Source organism: Mesocricetus auratus, unplaced genomic scaffold (assembly GCF_017639785.1).
Source record: "Mesocricetus auratus isolate SY011 unplaced genomic scaffold, BCM_Maur_2.0 Super-Scaffold_100676, whole genome shotgun sequence".
In the NCBI taxonomy this organism is placed as follows: Eukaryota; Metazoa; Chordata; class Mammalia; order Rodentia; family Cricetidae; genus Mesocricetus; species Mesocricetus auratus.
In genome coordinates, this window is record NW_024429266.1 from 91343902 (window position 1) to 91367455 (window position 23554).

The window sequence follows — 23554 nt, forward strand, 5'->3', positions numbered from 1 at the left end:
TTGATCCATTACAAAGATGCCATAGGCATTCAACAACTATTTGCATGATGTTGTGGCACTTCTCTTGGAAATTCTTGAAGAGTCAGATTACTTCATCCTGGCTCTGCCTCTAACACATCACACAGTTTCAGACAACTCGCTGAGCTCTCTGAGTCTTGTTTTCCTCACTTGTAAAACTCCATGAAAAAAAATCCCCTCTCAGCCTACTGAACACAACTTTTACAAAATCAGTTGAGCTAATCCAAACAAACGCATAAAACAAACATGCTGAAGTGTTGCATTACTTTAATTGCTGTTACCAGTAATTCAGGTCTTAAATGAGTCATGTGACAGATTTGCCATGCACATAGCCAGGAAGATTAAATTAGATGCAAGTGTAGAAACACTGTCTGTCAGCTATTCCATGGCCTGCTCTTCAGAAGGAAGTCATTGTCATTGGAGGTGATGATCCGTTTTCACATTGCATTTTAGTTATGGGCTGACTGACTCAGGGGGACCAGCATGTAACTGGAGCTGTTGGTGACTCTGGGAGCTGAGGGGCAGTGGCCCTTCCTTGAATGGAAGTTGTGAGCAGTGGATGAGGTTTCTGTCCTATAAATCTGGGCTTGCATTTCATAACAGCCAAACTTGCTCATCAGGATGAAGAAATCCCTGCGGAAGTTCTTGGTGAAGATGGCATAGAGGAAAGGATTGGCACAGGAATTGATGGGGTAGAACAGGACCAGGAGGATCTTGGCCTTGGACACAGTGATGAGGGGCGCCTTGAGAGAGGCAGAGATGGCGAAGAAAGAGATGGGGGCCATGCAGAGGAAGTCGGTGAAGATGAGTGTGGCCATGCGCTTGGCGATCTTGGTGTCACTTGACGAGGACACGATGTTAGGGTTCCTCACTGTGAGGTAGATGTGGGTGTAGCAGCCGCAGATGACTACAAAGGCCAGGACATTGAGGACAAGCAGGGCCATCACATACAGCTGCGACAAAGGGCTGTCAATATCCATGGGTAGGCAGATGCTCACTTTCATGTAGCTGCTGACTCCGAAGATGGGGAGGAGAGCAGCTGCAAAGGCAAAGACCCAGCCCATCACCATGACGCTGGCAGCGTGGCGGAGCTGCACCTTGCGCTCCAGCTGCATGGCATGCGTGATGGTATGCCATCTTTCCAGGGTAATGGCCGTCAGCGTGTAGACTGATAGTTCACTGGCAAAGACTGTAAAAAAGCCAGCGGCATCACAGCCCACTCCTGTTTGCCAGTCAATGGCGTAATTGTGGTACTGGCTCTTGGTATGGATATCAACTGATGCTATGAGTAGCAAGTAGATTCCAATGCAGAGATCAGCGAAGGCGAGGTTACACATCAGGAACCGGGGCACGGTGAGTTTGTATTGGCTGGTAGTTAGGATCACCAGCACTGTGATGTTCCCCGTGATGGCCAGGATGCTAATGAACCATATCAAGACTCTGAGGATGTTGTACCCCATGATATCTTCACATGGATTGAACGCGTCTGGCTTTGGGGAGCATGTCACATCAATGACTTCATTACATAAGTCGTAGTCAAATTCACTGTACATCATGTCGGTTTCTTTTCCATAACTGAGGTCGTCATCTATCAGAGAGGTGTTCTGATCCCTAGCCTGAGTCACATAATCGATATCTTGCCTTAAAATAGATTTGTTGCAAAGCGGATGAAGTTCAGAGCTAGAAAAATACAAAGAGGAATAGAATCAACATCGTGGGTATGGAATGGCAAATATATTACCATCTTTGTACAGAGCAGAAACAATAGGGTTCCTTCTTGAGATTGCTTTGCTTTCCAACGTCTTGTCTGCCCTTGAGGCTGACTCATGGGTTAATGCTGTTTACTGTAAATGAACAGAGCAATGTGTGTATATATATTCCTAGAGCTGGATGGCCCACCGGGGGAAACCATCTGGCCACAACCTGAATGTGGGGAGGAAGGCGCCTGGGACTAGCTAACCCTTGCTGTTAAGTGCAAATAATTTACAGACTTGATATTATCTTCACTCCTTTCCTTCCCGTCTCCATTCAGGTATCTTCTAGCCTGCCTGGGTAGACATTCTCCTATTTCTCTGGAAGATTATGCTCTCTGACATGAATGAGGGCTTATTTGCTAGTATTATCTGCCCAAACCAGAGTATGAGAGTGTGTAGTTAATTTTCAGGCAGCCCTACCCTTTGGTTCTTGGGTTCTTAGGCTATTGAGAGGTCAGCTAATTTTCCTGAAATGCTACCAGGGCCTTGGGCTTCATCATCTCACTCCCCAGAGGTGACAATAGGTCTTAGGCATTCATTTGCTCTGCAAAAATAACCCTGTTTCTCTCATATGAAATGGTTCCCTCGTGGGTGGCCAGCAGAGTGAAGGTAGTTTTTAAAGGAGCCTAGTTTGTTCACAGGTTGTAACATCTCCGGGGAGCCACCACTGAGTCTTCTCAGGGCACCTCTCTCTCTCTCTCTCTCTCTCTCTCTCTCTCTCTCTCTCTCAGCTCAAATATATAATAGATATAACAGACCTTGTCAGCAGGATGGCGGCACTTACAGAACAAACTGAATGAAACCCAGGTGGTATATATCCAATCCGCAAGTGTATGCATAAATGTCTACTAAGACTCTCACGTGGACAGAGGTGATACTTGTGTAATGTAAAGGCTTAACCAGTGTGACTTGTTCACATGGGGAAAATTCTTGATGGAGAAAAGAAGTCAAACATGCATCTTTTCCTTCAAACGTGTATCTTTACTCTTTCTTTCCTTTCTGCTCAAGGGGAAAGTTCACAGCAATGCTAAGTGATAGCATTTTCTCAAATTCAACACGATCTCAGACAGCAGGGAGGTGAGAAAGAGCATTAGAGCCCCCCAAATACCCCCATAAGGAGAGGCAGGTGGCTGGAGGAGGAGCGGCCCTCACTTGCTTCTACAGGATGCAAGCTTGTGTGTCCAGTGCCATAGACTAAACTTTCCCCTCACCCCAGTGAGAAGGGGCATCTCGGAGAACCCCAGTCTCCTCTCACCACTGGGAAAGGAACTAAATGGCCAGAAGTCATTTTATCTTAATCTTAGAGACTCTGTTTTTCTTTCTGCTTTTTTCCTTCCTGGGGTAACCCTCTTTTATTTTAGAAGCTGTCCTAGCTACACTAATGAGCTCAGTTAACACACATAACTGAAAATGGCTAAAATGGGAATGCAGGACACCATCGTGTTTGGTCAGTGAACTAAAGAAGGCAAGCTCCAGGACAGGTGTAGAGGGGACAAGAGAGTCATTCTGTAGTGCTTAGTTTGAATAATGTCTCTGGGTTAGCTGCAGCCCAGCTCTAGGGGCAGAAATAACTTCTCTGGTGCTTGCCGGATTGCCGTCTGGCTTGGTAGAATCAGAGCGGTAGAGAAAGTCTCCTTTTCCTGGGGTTCCTGGCTTTAGTAAAGAAGATTCCTATCATTGATGCTACCACCAACCTACTTAATAGTGAGCTCTCCTTTACTTGAAACAGAAGTCACCCACTGACACGAGGTACTTGTGTCCCTTGAGATAACAAGAAGAGGCAGGTGGCTATGGGGATGGGCAGCCCTCCTTTGCTTCTACAGGATGGGAGCTTGAGTGTCCAGTGCCATAGAATAGCTGAGGAAGACAAGTGTTTTCTTGCAGTATCTTGGCAAATCAGTCATCAGTGGAATAAGGAATGGGGAGTTAGCATAGTGATGGTTTAAAACTGGAACTCCTGGACTCCAGCCATTGATGGACTGATGCTGAGTGGTTGGCACCAGAGGGTACCCCAGAGCCTGAGCTTTGGAAGCAGGCAGAGCTGAGGTTTGTGAGTTTCCCTTTGGTCAATGTTGATCCTATTATCCAGGGCCTATGAGACCTAGTTTCTGCCTTTGTTGGGAGGGAGCCACGGTGATAGTGATGCTTTTACCTTTGCAACATTAGCAATAGAGATGAAATGCGCTACATTGTGTGTGGCAGGGAATGCTTTGCTTTGCCAGCCATGGGAAGAGCAACTGATAGTGGTCACCAAGTTGGGGTCCAGGCCTGCGGGGGTACCTGGAAGCATGTGCCACCGTGCATCAGTTTAAAATACAGTAGTAAGGAAATGGCCTCAATACAAGAACAGAAGAGAAACAGAGCAAAGCTAGCTGAGTATAGAAAACATCTGAATCAATGACAATTAAAGGGTGTGGTTGACCCAATATTTCAACAGGAGTCCAGGAGGGCTGTTAGCCCAAACCCTTGGTATCGTGGGGGGGTGTATTTATAGTGTGGGCATTATTTCCCAATCTGGACCAGAAGTACAGTTTCATCAAACAGCTTAGGAGACAGATCTTATTATCAAACTTCCATTCACATGTTAAGTAATGAAATGACACTATTTTAGGAATAAATTTTGACAGTATATTCTAAACATTACAGTTATTTTGTGTTTGTTCATCTGTGTGTGAATCTTTTAGGTGAAAAAAAAAGAAAACAAACACTTTCACTTTGGTATGTGGTGGGAGATCTGTGGGCCACTTCTTCAATGTACCCCTATAGGCCTTGATGAAAGTTATAGCAGGGACCCAGAAGGTATGAAGACCAAGTGATATGGTAGGGGACACCTAAGGTTTCTGGGTGAGAGAGACCTAGGACAATGTTCATGTAACCAGGAAGTGGCAAGGTCAGAGATCTCTTAGTGACAAAATAAGAGAATCTTTTTTTTTTTGTAGTTCACTGGCATAGAGTCATAGAAGATACCAGCCACCACTCTTAGTGATCTTAATGTTCTTTGAGATTTTTCCTGAGGGTGCTCTATTGTAGGGTCTTTGCAGTAAATTAGCTAGAAGAATTATTGTCTGGAATATAAACGAGGCAAGCTGTTTGCCTCAGCTAAGGTCCTTAAGAGCTCTAACTGTTGGGAAGAAATTCTCCATCTATGAGATGTCCCTAAGCCTGGATAGTTTCCAGTGATGTACACCAAGTCTGAGAAGCAGCCCCCTTCCTGCTCGTCCTTCACTCGGGTCTAAGTACTTTTCATTACTTTGGGGGCACTGTAGGGCGTACACTGTCTTGATGCTCTTTTTCTTGCTTTTCTTTTGTGAATTGGCTACTGTAGCTCGTGTGTTAAAGACTGATTGACAAGAGTGCATTAAACAGTAAAACACCATGACAGGGGAACTGCCTTGGTGCTGGGCTACTCCTTAAGGAGTAGGTTTCATTCAGCTGAGTAAGACTGCATGGAGTGGCTCCCTTTAGCGACTTCAGGGGAAAATGAGATGTTTGAGAACACCTGATATAGTTTCTTCCCTCCAATAAGTCCTTTTAATGTTTGGAGTGTAAGGACTCTTTCTCCAAAACTGCCATGTCTCTCCCCTTCCTGGATCCTGTCTATGATTACTGCAACCTTGAAAAGAGTTACCACCGGGCCTTGGCTCTGTTTTGGTTATCCTGTTTAGGCATGTGCCTCTGCAAAGGCCAATGCTAAGAGAAGTCCTAACCTTTGCCCTCTCTGTGAGTTGCTGAAGTGTGGGGGTGGATCCCAGTGGCTTAGTGCACTTGGTAGATGTTACAAGTGTGCACACACACTTTCTAGAAGGCGGTTTTGCTTCCCTCCTTCCCACCTGAATTTGCTATCTGTAGGACCAAGCATTTACGTATTTTATGGGATGGGGCATTTATGAGGTATAGACAAATTCATGTTGATACAAAGGAAAGGGTGGGGTGGGGTTAAGTGTCAGTATGAGTCAGGGACCATGCTGGAAGTTTCTCATGTTTTCTTGTTTAATATGTGGTAGATGTTCTCCAATGTGACTCACCCTTTCCTCTGTGGTCATTTTTCAAAGAACACATGAACCCAGCCTACTCCTGCCCTCCACAAAACTGACTCTTTGACCTGGTACATGCCCCAGGCCTTACTTCAGTCAGGGAATCCCCTGTGTGTGGACTTCCATGTCACCAGTATGTTGAGGTTCTCCACTGTGGGAGGGCCCATGCCAGACTTCAGGGAAAGACATAGAAGGACTCACATTTGCCGTCTCCAGTTGGCAAAGGCACAACAATGGCTGGGGTAGGTGAGGCTGGCCTCCACAAGAGTGACAAACTTTTCCAGGCTAGGAAGCTTTTTTAAGCTGTACGTTGATCTGGCCCTCAGCTTCTTCAGATTTTCTAAGCCATGGCTGGGCAGGGAATGGACCTTTGTCCTTGAGATGTCTCTATAAGAAGAAAAGGTAAATATATACCATGATCACCTTGGGTCAAAGGTTTTCTGTTTTCAGTTAATAGACAAACTAGCAGATATTCTAGTAAGGTGATTTTTTTTAAAATATGGGTGAGAAAGGAGACTCCAGCCAAGTAGCACATCTAGGCCAGGCCAATGATCAGTTTAAAAAGAGATTTGGGTTGCATAAGAAGAGTCTTAGTCCTATTGGTCCTGATAGGAGGATTTAGCTAACAGGCTGCCCTGCTAACTGGACAGACATGTATCCTGCCTGGTTTGGGCTGAATCCTTGCTGGTGAGTAGAGTCAGTCATCTTTCTTGTGTAGTTAATTTGTGCCAGACCGAGATGGAGATCACTTTCCTCCACCACGAGACCAACTATAAAAATATCTCTAGTGGGAGTCTAAAATGGCTGAGAGGCACTTGAGAAAGTGCTCAACATCCCTAGCCATCAGAGAAATGCAAATCTAAACAACTCTGAGATACCATCTTACTCCTGTCAGAATGGCTAAAATAAAAAACACCAATGACAGTTTATGCTGGAGAGGAGGTGAAGAAAGGGGAACACTCCTCCACTGCTGGTGAGAATGCCAACTCGTACGGAGATTCCTCAGGAAAATGGGAATCAGCCTACCACAAGACCCAGCAAATTCTACTCTTAGGCATATATCCAAAAGATGCATATTCATACAACAAGGACATCTCTTCCACTATGTTCATAGCAGCACTATTTGTAATAGCCAGAACCTGTAAGCAACCTAGATGCCCCTCAACTGAAGTGTGGATAGAGAAAATGTGGTACATTTACACAATGGAGTACTATTCAGCAGAAGAAAACAATGGATTCTTGAAATTTGCAGGCAAATGGATGGCACTAGAAGAAAGCATCCTGAGTGCGGTAACCCAGTCACAAAAAGACAAACATGGTATGTACTCTCTCATATATGGATTTTAGACATGGATCAGGGGAGTGTCAGCCTACAGTCCCACTGCCAGAGAGTCTGGGAAACAGAACCTTCAGCCAATGACTGATGGAAGCAGAGGCAGACACCCACAGGTAAACACTGAGCTGAACTCAAGGAACCCAGTGACAGAGGGAGGACTGATGAGCACAGGGGTCAAGACTTGGCTGGTTTCACCCCCAGAAACAGCTGATCTGAACAAGGGGTAGCTCTCGAACTCCAGACTGATGGCTGGGAATCCATCATGGGACTGATCCAGATACCCTGAATGTGGGCCTCAGTGAGGCCTTGGGTAGTAGATCAGTATTTATCCCTGGCATACAAATGGACTTTGGGTGTCCATCCCACAACGAGAGATGAACTCTTAGCTTGGACTCTTGGGGGAGGGTATAGGCCCTGCCCTGGATGAAATGACAGATTATGGACAACCCCCATGGAGGGCCTCACAGGGGGTGTTGGGGGGAGGGTGTGGGAGGAGGGGAGGGAAAGTGAGAGGGGCCTGGGATTGATATGTGAAGCAACCTTGTTTCTAACTTAAATTAAAAAAAAACTTTAAAAAAAAGAAAAGAAACATCAGGCATGACGCTGAGGATCTTTAAAGTGGAAATTTCTCACCACTACTTAGCCCTTTAATTTGATTTTTAAACTATTACTTGCACAGCTGTTTGCAATTGGGGGGTCAGTAATGAAAGCTTAAATTCTGGAATCACTGAATACATTTTGCAGAAAGGTCCCTGCCTCTGCTTCTCTCCCATTATCAAAGCAGAATGTCAGGAATGGCCCAAGTAGGGACCAAGAGGAGTTCCTCCAGATGTCCTTTGTGGGTCTCTGCTTAGCATCCTTGTGTTTTTCCTTCAAGCTCTTAATAATGCCTGTCTTAATTGGACTAAATAAGCAACTGACAAAAACTCAAAAAACAATCTCGGGTGAACTATGGTAGAATCTGCGAACAATGAGAAGGGCACAGGCCATACAGGGAAGAGGAGTCTGGAAGGCAGCAGAGACAGTCTCATCCTGAAGTCTGGGTGGCAGGTAGATAGGGGGCATGAGCTTGGCTTTCACGGCAGGCCTGTATGATGCAGGATGTCCTTCTGTATGCTGTGAATACGTGTTGCTTTTATTGGTTGATAAATGAAGCTGTTTTGACCTGTGGAGGGGCAGACTACAGCTAGTCAGGAAACCCAAATGGAGGTAGGGAGAGAAAGAAGGTGGAGTCAGGGAGATACCATGGAGCTGCTGAAGGGTGAGATGTCAGAACACTACTGGTAAGCTATAGCCATGTGGTGATTCAAAGATTAGCAAAAATGGGTTACTTTAATTGAGAGACCGAGTCAATAATATGCCCGAGTCATTGGCCAAACAATTGTAAATAATATTAAGCCTCTGAGTGTTTATTTGGAAACTGAAATGTGGGAGAGAAATCTCCATATTTACTTACATGCATATGTAGCCTGTGCCTATGCCTGTTAGATCTGTGACCTTGGTCAAACTATGTGTTTTCTGTGTCTCAATTCCCTCAGCTGTAAAGTGAATCATACCGATCCATAGTGAAGGAATATATGGACAATACTTAATGCCTGGCCATTATTAGGAGGAAACACCACTTCATGCATGCACACGCATGCACATGTTCACTTAGAGGCCAGCTTTGTAAGAGTGTCTCCGGCTGAGTGAGCAAGCAGGGGTTTGGTAGGAGCTGGTACAGTAGATTGCTTAATCTGGGTGCTATTCCTAGAAGCCTCTGAGTTCCATCCTTCCTGGCTGCCACACATATGGTGGGTGTACACTTCTGGAATCAACCCTGGCAGCCGTAACCTTCAAAGTCCACATCAGCTGGTAAGGGCAAGGAGGTTTCAAGGGCACCATCTTGGCCCTGTGGCGATCTGGCTTGCTTGTGAGTGTGTGCTCCTGATGGGGGTGGCAGCAAGTGATGGCTTGGATGGTTCTTTTCAGCACCTTTAGGGGACCCTTGGATAGACTTGAAGAAGAATCTTTTAATGCTGACTTTCTCTGTAAGTCAAAGCAGTAGGCACTCAGAGCAATGAACCCCCAAGTGCGAATATATCTTTGCTGCCCCATATGTTCTCACAGGCTGGTGAAAATTGCATCCTCAAAATCCCCTCTTCCCCTCTGTGTCATTATCTTGCTCAAAAATTTATCATGGCTTTCTGTCGCCTAGTGAAACCTCCTGTTCCTTTTGTCACCTCTCTTTCCCAGCCAAACTTGTGTTGTTTGTCTGTATACAGTGTCACTTTGTTCCATTCCTCCAAACTGTCCCTTCATTCTTATAGAAATAGTGCCTACAAGGCCACCTCTGGGTTCCCACCATCTTGACCTTTTAATTGTCTTGTGAATGTGTAATGTTCCTTTTTCTTGAAATGCTCTATTTTGTATTTTATACTCCTTAATTTCTCCAGACATTTCCTCTAATTCTTTCTGATTTTTCAATTTTATTTTATTTCTCTTCTCTCTGCCATTTGAATATCCAAACTTTTACCCAATTCCCTTAGTTCCACACTGTCAGGTACGTGACTCTGGCTTCCAAGTGCATATGCCAGTTCCGATCTCCAACAAGACACTCCATTCTCCATTGGAGCCCATGTTTCTCATGATGCGTATGAACAACAAAACTGGACTTTTCTTGTAAACAAGTTCCTCTTATTCTCCATTTCAGCATGTTTTTCCCGTATCCTCCCCGATATTCAACACCCAAACCTGGGAGTTGTTCTTGATTCTCTCTCCTCTTCATCACTTGGATACCAGTCTATCATCTCAGATGGCTTTTAATTTGTTTTTGCTACTTGACTGAGGGTTATCAGAGTCTCCATAGATGAGATGAGCCCATAACACTTCTCCCATGGCCATCTACTTCCCCTTCCAATGCAATCTTCACACCATAACTTGAGTGAAAACTTTTAGAATGCCAATCAGATTAGGACCTCAGATTCCTCAACAAGTTCCCATGGTTCTCATGACAAAGGGCACATCAATGGGTATGGTACACCTGTCCCCTGCCTGGTGTGTCTGTTCCACACCCTTATCTGTGTTCCACTCTGCACCACAGGAGGCCTGACCCCTGACGGGTTTGCTTTTCACACATCATCTTGTTAACTGTGGGTGGGAGGCTTGGGAGATGGCAGGAGAACATCACCTTCTCCTTTTTGCCTCGGGCAGCAGCATCTGCACAGCTTCCAGACACCATTGAACAGATCTGGGGAAGATTTCGTATTTCAGTTTTCTCTAGTTCTTTGGCTGCAGGATGTCAGCTTCTCACTTGCTCTTTGAGTCCTGGGCTCAGAAGTGGCTATCTACCACTGACGATCCAGGCTGTGGGCCACCTATTAGACAGTCATGTAGACTGGTGTGCTCAGAACCAGTAGTTGCCTTTAGGTAGCCCTTATCTATGTTATAACTTCCCTCTTGTCAGTTAAATCACATTTGCTTATTGCAATTCAAATCCTTTATACTTAGTGATTCCCTGCCCCCACCTCCTCCTAATTCTATCACTACTGAGGGAAGGGCGCCAGCTGTGATTCTGGATTTGAATGCATTTTGTTTGGTCAACTCTTGCTGTGAAAGCCTTGGTTATTTTTTAGCTCCTTATAAATTTAGAGTTATTTTCCCCAGGATTTTCTCCATGTCTACTAATACCTGTCTCTTGACCCTGAAACTTCTCTTATTTTTCTCCTGACAGTGCCATGCTGGGACACCCATGGACTCAGTGCCTACAGTGTTCTTTTCTGTCTTCCGTTAATCTGTAACATGATCCTGGCAAGCCTTGGGAGCAAAACCATGTGTTCTGGTTACTTCTCTAAGATTGCCCATCCCACTGCTATTTCTGCTTGGATGCCTACCTGAACAACACGCCAAGCGTTAGACACTAAACATTAAGCTCTTGATTCTTCAACAACAACCACCACCACTCTGCTCCACTTTCAGCAGACTGGATGTTCCAACTAGTCCTGGACAGATTTTGATGGCATCCTTGACTCTGTGTTTCAGATCCTATATTCAAGCTTAGAAAGACTTCTTGGTACCCCACATATACAAATCTAAATGGTAATACTTCTCTCTCGTTGCTGTCACTGTAGGGGCCAAGCTCAGGTGTTCCAGGTATGTTTTCCAGTCTTCGTCTTTGAATTATAATGTTTCAGATGGGGGGGAATCCCTGTAGATGCAAGTCTCTTACCAGGTGAAGAGCCCCACTCCACTGCTAAGAATGTCAGCTATGCTCACCACATCTCCTCATTGTTCCAGAGCTTCACAACTTCTGTGTGCTGGGAGCTCTGTTGTTTTCCCCCTTTTCTGTAGGCAAGCCTTCTTTTGACCAGCTCTGCTACTGACATAAGTGCTCCATTCTCTGTGAACAGTCTCCAATTCCCGTCTGCTTGGGGGTCCTCCTTTTTCTCTCAAATGTAGAAGAGCCTACAGGCAGAAGCCCAGGTACCTATTCTTTATGTTTAAAGATCTGTTTCGTGGAATGAGATGTTAGCATTGAAGTTGATCAGGGACAATTTAAACTGGGGCACTAGTTATTTGTCAAGGACATTTCCCCAAAGAAAGCAATATAAAACTGAAAACTAGCTTTTTTTTTTCTTAGTTACATCTTCCCACTTGACTTCGGGGTATGTACGGAATTCAGATTAATTTTAGATAACCGATGAAACAAACTTTTATATGACAAAGAATACTATTCTGCTATTTAATACAGTTGCTGGTGATTGAAAGCTATTGCAAATTCTTTAATCATCTTTCTGTTTACTATCTGTTTGCCCATACCTGGAAGCTGAGCTGAATTGTGAGGCATTGAGGCAACAGGATACAGAAGTGTTGCTTCTGGGGTTCTGGACACAGACTCTAAGAGCATCATTGGCTTCTGAACTGGTTTTGTAGCATTCTGAGCTGCTGTAAAAGAGCTCTAAACATCCAGTGGCAGGGCATGCGTCTAACCTTTGGATGCTGCCATATGACATTGCTGCCTACGAAGTTCACATGCAAAAACTGCACCACTGAGCTTCTAAAAAGATCACACGCAAAGTCTCATAATATCTCAAGTAAGTTTATATACATTCCTATCAGCAGGGACAAAGTAAGTGTTGTTCAGTGTTGTTTGAGACATAACTGCACTACTATTCCCACTTTTGACTTCTACATGGCAAATACCTATGATAGACAAGAATTATTCACATCTTTACGAAAGTAGATGATTGCAGCTGAACTGGCTCATTTTAGCTCTTCATCTGGAATCTAGAGATGCCCAATGAGCTGGGAAAGCATTATTTCCAAGCATCTAAAGGGATATTCCAGAAGATCGTACTTGAATCAGTAGAGTATAGGGGGAGATTTGCCTTAATCAGTGTGTGGGGGCATCATCCAGTTGGCTGGTGTCCTGGCTTGAACAAAGAAAGGCAAGTCAAATTCATCCTGCCTCTCACTTCTGTAGCTGTCTCACCCTTCTTTCCCTGCCCTTTATATAGTAAAAGCCCAGGTTCACCAGCCTTTGGACTTGTACCAGCAACTCCTTGGACCATCTGACCTTGGGCTGAGGACTTTCACTTGGACTATGCTGTACTACCATGTTCTTTAGTCCTCCTTACTAGAAATGGCCTACGATGGACTTCTCAGCTTTCACACTCACGAGACCTCCCCTGATGAACCTCATCTCCTGTATCTCTATATCTCTCTATGTCATAGGTTCTGTGTCCCTGGGGAATTGTGATCAGTGCAATCACCATGTCCTCAGTGTCATTCTGGTTAGTATTTGAAGACAGCTAAGACTACAAAGCAAAACACAGTGAGAGCCTTTCTGGACAATCATGTTTTAAGGAATACAGGGAACCATGGGATGGGATGAGAACTCTGAGCTCTGAAAACCAGACAGAAATACAAGATAGAAAAATGGCTCATTGAAATCTGGATTTTTATTTTTATTTTTAGTCTTGAGTACCTAGAGACTTTCACATAGTAGGTATCCAACAAATTGTATACCAAATAAACTATAAATCAAAGGGATTAAAGGCAGAAAGGACATAGATTGGCCATTACAAATCCGGTCCTGAATTGATAAACTCTGTCTGTTCATACTGTTACCTCACTGGTCATAAGTTATCGTGCTGTCCAGTATGGTGGCTCATGTCTGTAACCTCAGTAGTTGAGTGGCTGAATCAGGAGGGCTACTGGAGTTTCAAAGATAGCCTGAATTATACAGTGAATTCTAGGCCAGCCTAGGCTACAGGGTAAGGCATATTTCAAAAATCCAAACTCAGACCTAAACCAGAGTCATGGTACTGCAATTAGCAATCTATCCTGTTACCCAAAGCCTCTGCTGAAAATTCCTGGCATGGTGATTTAACTGGCAGCTAGCATTTATCCTTCCACAAGGTGTTTCAGGGTAGGTACTGTTTTGGTTTAAGTCTCTCTGGTCCTTACACCTAGTTCAGTGCTAGACACACAGCGGGAAGCCACCCATTGAATCCTTAATGAGTACCCCCCAAAATATTCAATCCTGCCCCTGTTTCCGGTGGCTGGATAAGGTGAATAAGGCTGAATAAGGAGCTGTGTCTAATCCTTGTCTTTTAGCCTGGATAGGTTGAATGACTATAGTTTTTCACTTCAAAATATCATTCTGGTTAGCATTTCAACACATATATATTTTGGCAATGAGCGTTTTTGAAATTTTAGACCTTTCAAAGTACCAATAGAGACACCACAGGATCATGGCTGAGTCCTCAGAGGTTTAGTAATCCTAACTTGTTTCACCATTGTTGGGATTCTTAGTATTGAGTTCCAGAGTGACAAGAGAGAGGGTGGTTGGAAATGACACCAAGGCAGGAAAGGCAATGAGTTAAATAGTGCTCCATGCCCCTTAATAAAGTCTGTTATAGCCACTGCCACAAATTTGATTTGAACAATTTCTATTTTTCCCAGCAAAGATGTTATTACAGGTCAATCATTTCCATAAGTGAGAGCACATTTCTGGTGTATTCTACATTGACAGATGGCTAGAAGACCGCTCTTTCATGATCCCAGGCAGGATAAAAAGGCAATTTACTATCTATAGGACTGTGGGTACACTGGTAATGGAGGAGAATCATTCTTATACAAATAACTCAGTGTTTGAATCTGAACTATCAAATGAATCTGAACTATAGCCAAATCAATTTGATAACCCATCAGAATATGATTGTACTGGCTCCAGCCTGCAAAGGCAATACATTAAATTTTCCCCACAGGAAACTGTTTCCCAAGGAAACAGCAATTGCTTGATTGCTTTGAAAAAAAAAAGCTCAAGTGAGTTAAGAATATCAGGTGAAAACTTAGATGGCTGCTGAGGTTCAAGGTCAAGATTCGTGAGGGGGATGGAGGATGCTGTGCCTTTGAAATGTGACGGGGCTTGTCGGCATGCCCCCGGCTTCCTACACCCTTTCCTCTTGGCAATCAAACAGCTTAGACTCGTGTGTTTCAGAGGCCTGCTGTTCCTCATGTAGCTAGAAATTTCACCTTCGGGAAAAGGCAGCCCACAGTTTGGGTGAACTCCCCTAATTCCCTTACAAGCTTTTGGACTTATCTGCTAGATAGAAAGGGAAAGGCTGTAGGAGAGGAAGACACACTACAGTGGATACTGTGGAGACAGAGCAAGGCTTTTCAATTCTCAACACAGGCTCTAGAGCGGGGATGCTTAGAATGCTTCTGGGTTTACCAGCATCAGCACCACTAGGCCAGGGCTTAAGAACTGGTTATCTCTAACAATGTCCCCCAGTGGTGCTGATGCTGGTAAACCCAGAAGCATTCTAACATTGTTAGAGATACCAGTTCTTAAGTTCTGGCCCTGAGATGCTGAATTACCTCCTTCCCCACCTTTGAGCCAGTGTCTCCGGTGACTCAGGCTGGCTTCCAAGTTGCTATGCAGCCAAGGATGAACTTGAACTTCTTATCCTTTTGCCTCTATTTTCCTGCTTCTATTTCAGCTCTGGTTCAGCAATTACAAATGTGAGCTACCATGCCAGATCTCATGGGTTCATGGGAATCAAACCCAGGGCTTTGTACCTGGTAGACAAGCACTCTACTGACTAATCTAAGCCGAGAGTCAATGAATCAAACACTCTCCGGGTGAAGATGATCAACCTGTGGTTTAAAGAGCCTCTAGGTGATTGTGAGACTCAATCATACTTAGAAACCCCACTGCAGCTCAGTTGAAAACCACTCACAGCTGAGATGGCTCATGGCTGTGTTGTACTCTGGGACCTGCTGTAGGCTGACTTACGTAATCTGGCTCCTTCCCAGGGTCAACTATACCTGATGAGGCACACTTATGTAGAGGCATGCTTTCTTGTGTGTTTCAATACAATTTGAGGACCCATCTCAATTCTAAGGCTCCCCGTAGGACCCACTGATCTGGTAGAGATGCCTTGCCATTCAGTTGCAGACTCGGCCATATTGGGCTTCCATCAACTATGCCCCATATACCCAGACAGTTGGTTATAGCCAGCCTCCTGAATCCAGAAGCCTGTAGCACTCTTATTTGGGATGGGGGATGGGGGCCTGACCCAAGACATAGCTCAAGCCAGTGGCTGGAGCAGCTGCTGCTGTGCTGTGGACAGCCTGTGCACAATCCCGATTCTACACGCTTGTCTAACACACTGGAGGAAGCCGGTCATCCACACAGGAAGCCCACTGGGCAGGTTTAATTGAGTTGCTGCACAACATTGCAGAAGTAGGAAATGAGATAGGGCTGTCATCTGCCCGAATCCCAGTTATTAGGCAGAGAGCTTTGAAGGACATTTGGAATAACCCGAAAGCCCCAGAAGGGGAGGCTGGAAGTTAAAGTGATAACTTGTCCTTGAAGGGACAGAAGGAAATTAGCAGCTGCATGCTGGGACCTCAGCCAGGTTCTTGTACACATATCCTCATGCTCTGACACAAAAAGGTGTGGGATATATAGGAAATCATTCTTGCTTAATACCATTTCGGGGTGCTTTGTGAGACAAGGCCTCATTTGTGGCCCAGGCTGGCCTCAAACTTACTATGAAACCAACCTAAACCAACAGCAGCTCCTGGAAATCCTCCTGTGGCTGCCTCCAGAGTTCTGAGATTATAGGTATGTCACCATGTCAGGCTTCCCAGCCTTTTTGAGTCAATTAAAGTGTTTCTTAATTCCACTGGATTTTCTACAAGCGTTGTTCCATGCATGTGTGTTACAGCAGCAATGCAGATAGAAACACAGGCCTGTAAGGGCCTTGCAGAATTATTTCTGCGTTGTGGTGGCATCGCTCCTTCTGCCTGCGTTCACAGCCGGGATGGAATAGGGTATTTGTATCTTGTGATGTCTGTTGAATTCGGAGGAGACACATTGTCAGTTCCTGGACTAGATCCCACATGTGCAACCTCAGCACACGATCATCTCGTCGTGCTTCTGTGTCATAGATCAGTCTCCCTTCTTCTCCAGTTTGACACCAGTTGTTGGGGGTCTGATGATTAATTTTCAGATGTCTTAGATACATTTATGGGGTGAACACATGACAACGTGAGGAATCAAGACTAGCTTATGCTTCAAATTGTGTTGTTTGTATCCACAGAATGACCTTCAGTGCGTCATTTCCCTCTTCTGGCCCTGAATGTCTGAGCTGGAGAATGAGCCAGCCGTGGGTCATATCCAATGCTACATTTTTCAGGAGCGTACAGTAGGTTATGGCTCTACAGACCCAACAGGTGACATATTGAAAGCCACATTCTGCTAAGAACAGAAGGCAGAGGCCAGCCAAGAACATCCAAAGCAACTAAGTGAAATGGACAAGTTTTCCCCCATCCACAGAGCATCAGAAGAACTCTGTCTGAATCTTCTTGTTTTCCAAGAATTCTCAGAACAGAAAACAGCAAGCATTATGGGTTCTGAATGTTCCACGTACTTGAGCACTTATACTATATTCCTAGCACTCTCCACTGTGTCCTACGTTGTACTCAAACCAAATATCCTAAATGGATATATTAAACTATATGACTATGACCTGATTTCCCTTCCATGGTAACACCCCTGGGATGAAGAACTCTCAGTTTTCTGTAGCGCCACCAGGGTTGTGCTCTGTTAAATACCATGAGTGAAAAACAGGCATGCTTGCATACAAAGGCATGTGGACATATTGGTGGATATATGCCTTACATCTCAGACAGTAGTAAGAAATAGACATCACTAGCTTTTCAGCTTCTTAGATGAGGAAGTCATGGCTTAGGGAGGGAAAGGACCTAGTGTTTGACAGGTCTGTCTGCTGTGACCCTTCTGCTTTAACAAGACCAGCGCTTCCTCTGTTTGCTTGTGGCACTTTGGATTGACATTTGAACTTCCTCAGGATGTATCTTAGCACACCCTTGTCATCAATAACAAACGTCTGTGGAGTCACTGTTCTGCCACATAGAACATGATTCTGGAAATACGAAGATTCTATCACAAAAGAGAACACAAGTGGTTTGTGAAGGTGAAAGTGATGTTGGCTGATGGGAGGGAGATAGGTAAATGACTATACCCGGGAGCCTACAGTGACTGGCAAATAGGAGGACAGGAGTGTGGCTACCAAATGTCCTCATAGAACTTAGATGTGGCAGGAAGGGTTAGGTGTGGTACAGGTCTATTTATTTGTTCACCAGCCAGCCTTCCTGCACCTCTTTTACTACTTTTAAGTGCTTTTCTTTCTGAGGAATATTCTTTAGTTAATTCACTGGATCTTGCTTAGAGTTCAGGAAAGCACGTTTAAAAAAGACCGTTGGTTATTGTGATACAGAGCCCTCCTCCCCATCCATAAAGCTAATGGGAGTCACTGCGGGGGCGGGGGGGGGGAGCTACTGCTGGCTTGGGTCTTTAGATTGACTTGGGGTGGGGAGGACTTAGAAGAGCCTGAAGAAAATGGGCCATGGCTAAGAAGAGAAGAGGGCAGAGCCACCTTTGAAGAAACTTAGGAGTGGGGGAGAGTTGGTGGGCAAGAAGTTCTTTTGCAGGGAACGAGGCACTGATGCATCCCATTGGATCTGGAAAAGGGATTCAAGAAATAATGTGTCCATGCATCTCAGTGCACTGAAGACATGGATGTATTTATCCTGGTTCCTGTGCATAAGGGAGGAGAACCCAGCTTTCCCTGTAAAGGGAGAGACATATATATAGCAGGGTGGCTGATGTGTGCCATGAGTCAATTTGTTTTGAAATCTCTTCTACAAAACTTGTATTACTGTTGAGTTGGTTAACTCCTCCAGTTAATCAAGTTTTCCTTTCTTCAAAATGGCAATAATAGCTCTTGCCCCAGAGGGTTTTCATAAGGACTGAGAGTGTATCTTAACCTCTTGGAACACAAGCACTTGGGACATCTTATTACATGTTATTATTGTTGTTGCTTTATTGAAAGACATACTGTAGATAACCCTAAATTTTCCCCACAAATCTTTGCAGGTATCATAAATCAAAAGTGACGTTGTTTCCACCCCCTCCCCATTTTTTAAGCTGGACAAAGTTGACTTCTAGCTTATGTAAGCTGAGCTCTTGTACATAGAAATGGGCGAAGTTACTCACAGAATGACTGGCCCAGAGGCTCCCCGGAAAACATCGTTAGGCAATTCTTCTAAATTATTGTTATCGCTTAGATTCCTGGGGATGGAGTTGGAGAAAGAATAAGAAAAAGAAAGCCACATAAATATGCCTGTTGCAAGAGCCATTTCCCTGCAAATGGCCTGGAAGAGCAGTCAGGGCTACTTACAGCTCATCTAGCTGGGTTCCGTTGAATGCACAGTTGTGTATTTCTTGAATCCCATTCTTATTCAGCCATCTGAAATAAAAGCCCATTAAAAAACTTAATAATGTCAGAAGCAGACAATACAGAGGGTTTGTAATTGGAAGCACTGGGGCAAGGTCAGACAGCACAGTTAGTGGCATAAATAAGATGCAACCCTTACGCTCTGGGGTGGGAGGGAAGGAAGATGGAGGCTGGTGTATTGCTATGGAACCTTCAGTAAGTTTTGAAGTTTGTATTATGTCCGCGTATTATCTATTCACAGGAATAACTGAGCCTCATGGAGAAGAATGAATAAATGAAATTTAGTTTGTTTATTGTTTTTTGTTTTTTGGTTTTTTTTTGTTTTTGGCACACTCTCTGGATTAAACACCTGTAAGGTTTTTGCACACTCTGCCCCTTGTCAGAGAAAATTCTATAGGAAGATGAAAGATCGCCCCTGCCTTGAAGGATGGAAATCATAATTACCAAGCAAATGTTTCTAAGACAGAGAAGGAACGTTTTGTGTCTCCTTTCTCTAAGGCATTGTGCTCTCCACCCATGCTCCCCCACAGCAGCAGGCCTGCTGTCATCAAAACAATGATCTAATTAAGTTGTCAGACAACCTGAACACGTCCAGTGACCCATGGGGCCCTGGTTATTGGAGGTTTGTGGAGGCTGCTCTGGGTTAAGGCAGAAGAGAAGAGAAATTAATTACAGTGATGGTGGCCTGTGGCAGCGTGAGCGTGTGTACGCAGCCATGTCGGAGTTTTGGGGGAGGTGGGCTTGGTGTACATAGTTGTGCTCATTGTACTAAGATGTTGAGAGGCGGGTTTGTTTGGACAGGGGTGTCTCAGGCCACCTTGGGCCACCAGCTCTGCCCCGTTCTCCTCCTGAGTGGACTTTCAGGAGAGCCCAGCTCTGAGCGGCTGGTCATGTGCTCTTGTTTGCTTACAGCTTCTTTCCCGACTGGGCTTGGTGGCTTTTCTAATAGCACTGTTCCTCGAGCTGACCCAGAGAAACTAACTACTTGGGTACTCCATAAATTTCTTAGGCTGTGAAGAGCAGTTAGGAGATATTTTCAAAAAAAAAATCACAGGCAAACAACCTGCGTGCCCTTTTTTCTCCATTTTTCCTGAAATCCAGTGAGCTAAAAAAAAAAAAAAAAAAAAAAAAGCAAACCCAGAGAGAAGAAAAGTAAAGCTTCTTGACCATTAGCAACCAACAGGTAGCTTTTCATGACAAAGGAGCCACTGTGCCCTCCATCTTGCTCCCCAACTCCCAATTCTCTGCTGCCATTACTCTGAAAGGTCTCTCCCAGAAACACTGAGACAGCAGATATGTCAGCCTGCCTGGGGTGGTGACAGTCACTGGGGCAGCAACCTCTAACCTGTTGGATGTTTATCCCCCTCCTCGCCCCCAGAGGGGGTTGGGGGGGTGGGGTGGGGGGTGTTGACATCCACATCAACCACAAGTGTTAACAAACTTTCTCAACTTTGTGGACCAAGAGGCAAAGTTAAAGATGCCTTATATTTGCTTTATATTGTTTCTCATAAAATGATACCACAAATTTTATTGAATGAATGCAAAGTACAGTAATTAAATCCAATTGTTTTCTTTCCTTTGTAATGTATGTCAATTATAAAAGCCAGCCTTCGCTACAAGCTGGATTTGACCTGTGCACTTAAGCTGGCTGATCCTGCATCTTTGCCCAGGACTGTGCAGGTCTGTACAAGCTCATCTATTTCTCTGTGGATTGTATAATTACTCTTTCCTGCACAAATTGACCTGTGAAAAAGTATTGGTATAATGAAATAATATATAGACTACAATAATTATTGTATTCAGAGAAGACCATTGTCTTTATCGTTAATCTTGATTAACATGTCATAACATGTAGGAGGGCATGGTAATTTTTTATGCCAGTGGTATATCATCACACAAAATCAAACACGCTTTCCTTTGGCTTCATCTTAGGCTGTTGGACTCCACTAACACAGAGAAACCAGAAACTCTAAAATGCATTCCTAATCTCTTTCTCTGGTTCTTTTGTGGTGGACTCAGGCCTTGATCATGCTAGACATGTTCTCTACCTCTGGTATATATCCTCGGCCATTTATAAACATGTAACAGATATTTATACTAAATATGCATATATTTAAATTTGAGATAAGTTACTTATGCTAGCCTTGATCTCATCCTGCAATCCAGGCAGGCTTGAATTTACCACCTTCCTGTGTTAGCCTCCTAAGCAGCTGGGACTGTAGGCCTGTATCACTAGATCTGGCTCCTAGTCTTTTAAGACAGGGAGTGCATGCTTTAAAACCCAGTGTTGATGGTGTTTGTAATGATAACGATGGTGATGAGACTAACAACCATTTCTGTGGTTGTCCCTCTGAAGAAAAGTCCCTCAGAGTTTCCTAGGTCCTGTGTTGTCATTAGAGTCAAAAATTGTACACTCACTCAACAGAGACTTCTCTTGAGATCATGAGGCCTTCCTTGCTCGTTAAAACTCATGAAGGATAAGAACCAACTTAGGTGGGAGCCAACTAAGGAAAAGAGAAACCCTGAATGATGCAGTCCTCTCCTGAGACCATAGAATGCTGGGAACAGTGGTTCCAAACATAACCTTGTCTCTGGTTTCCTGAATTAGGCCATTCTTCTGGAAGGTCATCGTTCGGTGCTTTTTCCAGTAGCTCCTTGGCTTTGTGTGACAGAGGTGGGTGAGAAAGGGCTCAAAGGCCCTACAAAATGTGTTCTTATTGATCTTTTACTTTCAATTCAGTTGCCAAGGGCCTGATCATCTTAGGATGTTTGGAAAAAATTAAACATGTACGTTTGTCTTTAGAATCGGACTTTCTGAAGCTTTGAAGATGTGATGAGGTAGAGAGAGCTTTCAGGCCTCAGCACTGTTTTGTTACATTTTCCCTGAGTGTACTGGATGGCTCTCTTAGGAGAAAACATCTCTGTATTTAAAGTATTCGGGAATAAGAACAACTGGAAACTTCAAGTGCTGTGTAAGAATCTTCCGATTCTATTATCTATGGATTAAGGGGAAGACAACATAGAAAAATAGATGCTGTCCTCAGGAGTGGGAATTTATCTTTCAGAGACACATCTGAAAAGTGTTGACTCTCAATAGAAAGGGATCCTGTCTTAAAAAGTGTGTGGCTGAGCTCTGGGGAAGAAACAGGATCTGTATGGCTTTTGCTGAAGGCCACTTACAAACAAAATCATGAGAAATCATGATATAAAATGAACCCATAACAATTTAAAAAACAGGAAGACGAAATTCTTTCCTTTCCAGTATAATTGCAATCAGTGATTCTCCGGTTGTCACTCTGTGATTTTCAATTACTAGGGTCTTGTGAACACTTGGATAGTTGACAGTGCCTTGTTTCCTGGCTATCCTGAGGAGCAGGCCAACTGCCATGTGGGCTACTAACACAGAGGATTAGAAGGTCGTTCATTGGTGACACTGAGTGCATTTAAGAACTTTCCCAGAATTCAGACAGATTAACTCAAGCTCATTAGCAAGTGCGATTATTCTGGGCAAAGACCATCATAGTGTGCTCTGCATGGGCCCAACTGGGAGCTGCTTCCTGTGATTATGCGGAAGGAGCCATATCTCCTGAGTCCACCTCCTTCGCCATCATCCTCTTTAGGCAACAGAAGCCGTGCCAGGCAATAATCAGCTTTATTGACACACAAGCTATTCTGTCCTTCGGAGCAGATGCTGCATCACGGGGGACCATCATTCAAAGAGCAATTTTAAATACTTGAATCACACTACAGAATCATGAATTATTAACACGACTCCACATTGCGATTCTGAGATATAAAAATGAGAGGAAAACACAGGAACCATAGAGCGATGGAAACAGTGAAATGTCAGCCTTATTATACAAACAAAGTCATAGGCTGTTATGAGGTTACCAGAGATCAATAGGTGAAGAGGAATTGATAGGCTATCCCCTTCCCCCTCTTTACTTACAGAATTACACTGTCAAAACTCAGCCCCATGAAGGAATTCCTGGCAATGGTGTGGAGGTTTATGTTATCTTGAATATCTCTAAGAAGAAAGAGCAGACAAATTAGAAGTTTGTGTGGCCCCCCACCTGTGGAACCTATCCACGCTCCAAGTGATCCACAGCTGCAATAACACTTTGATAGGATTTCTGTTCAGAGGATAGCGGCTCAAAGTTTGGGCAACAAATAGCCTGTTTATCTGTGGTGTGCCAGTTCTTCTCAAAGGTGAAATTGCACACCTGTAGAATCTTTTTCCCTCTGGAGGATTCCTTAGAGGCTGTCACTGTGTTGAGGTTCTCTTAAACACAGTTTGTTCCTTGGCCTTGTGTCCACAGTTGGTCTCTACTCAGAAGGGTAGACCGGAAACTGACCTCTTACCTACAAACCTGCCCCTCTATTCATTTTGTGTGGTCTTCTCTCGTGCTTCCCTTGCATGTGTGTAGGCCAGAGGTAGCACCCACCTTTTTCCTTGAGACACCATCTGCCATTGGCCTAGCACTAGACTAGTAGATCAGGACGGCTGGCCAGCAGATCTCAAGTGTCCTTACTATATCTCCTTAGTGCGGGGAGTATTAGCATGGTGGTATATGCTTGGTTTTTAAAAAAGCAGGGCTTTGG

At 44.3% G+C, this 23554-nt stretch overlaps 1 protein-coding gene across 1 annotated transcript in view; it reads right to left on the minus strand.

The window, feature by feature from the left end:
• Positions 1-269: 269 nt before the first annotated feature.
• The window catches only part of Fshr (follicle stimulating hormone receptor), a 158234-nt gene continuing 134949 nt past the window's right edge, over positions 270-23554 (minus strand). The window contains 5 exon segments of the mRNA NM_001281565.1: positions 270-1698; positions 6008-6193; positions 18712-18786; positions 18896-18964; positions 22902-22979. Of these exon segments, the coding sequence (NP_001268494.1) occupies positions 468-1698; positions 6008-6193; positions 18712-18786; positions 18896-18964; positions 22902-22979 (1639 nt within the window). The 3' untranslated portion in view covers positions 270-467.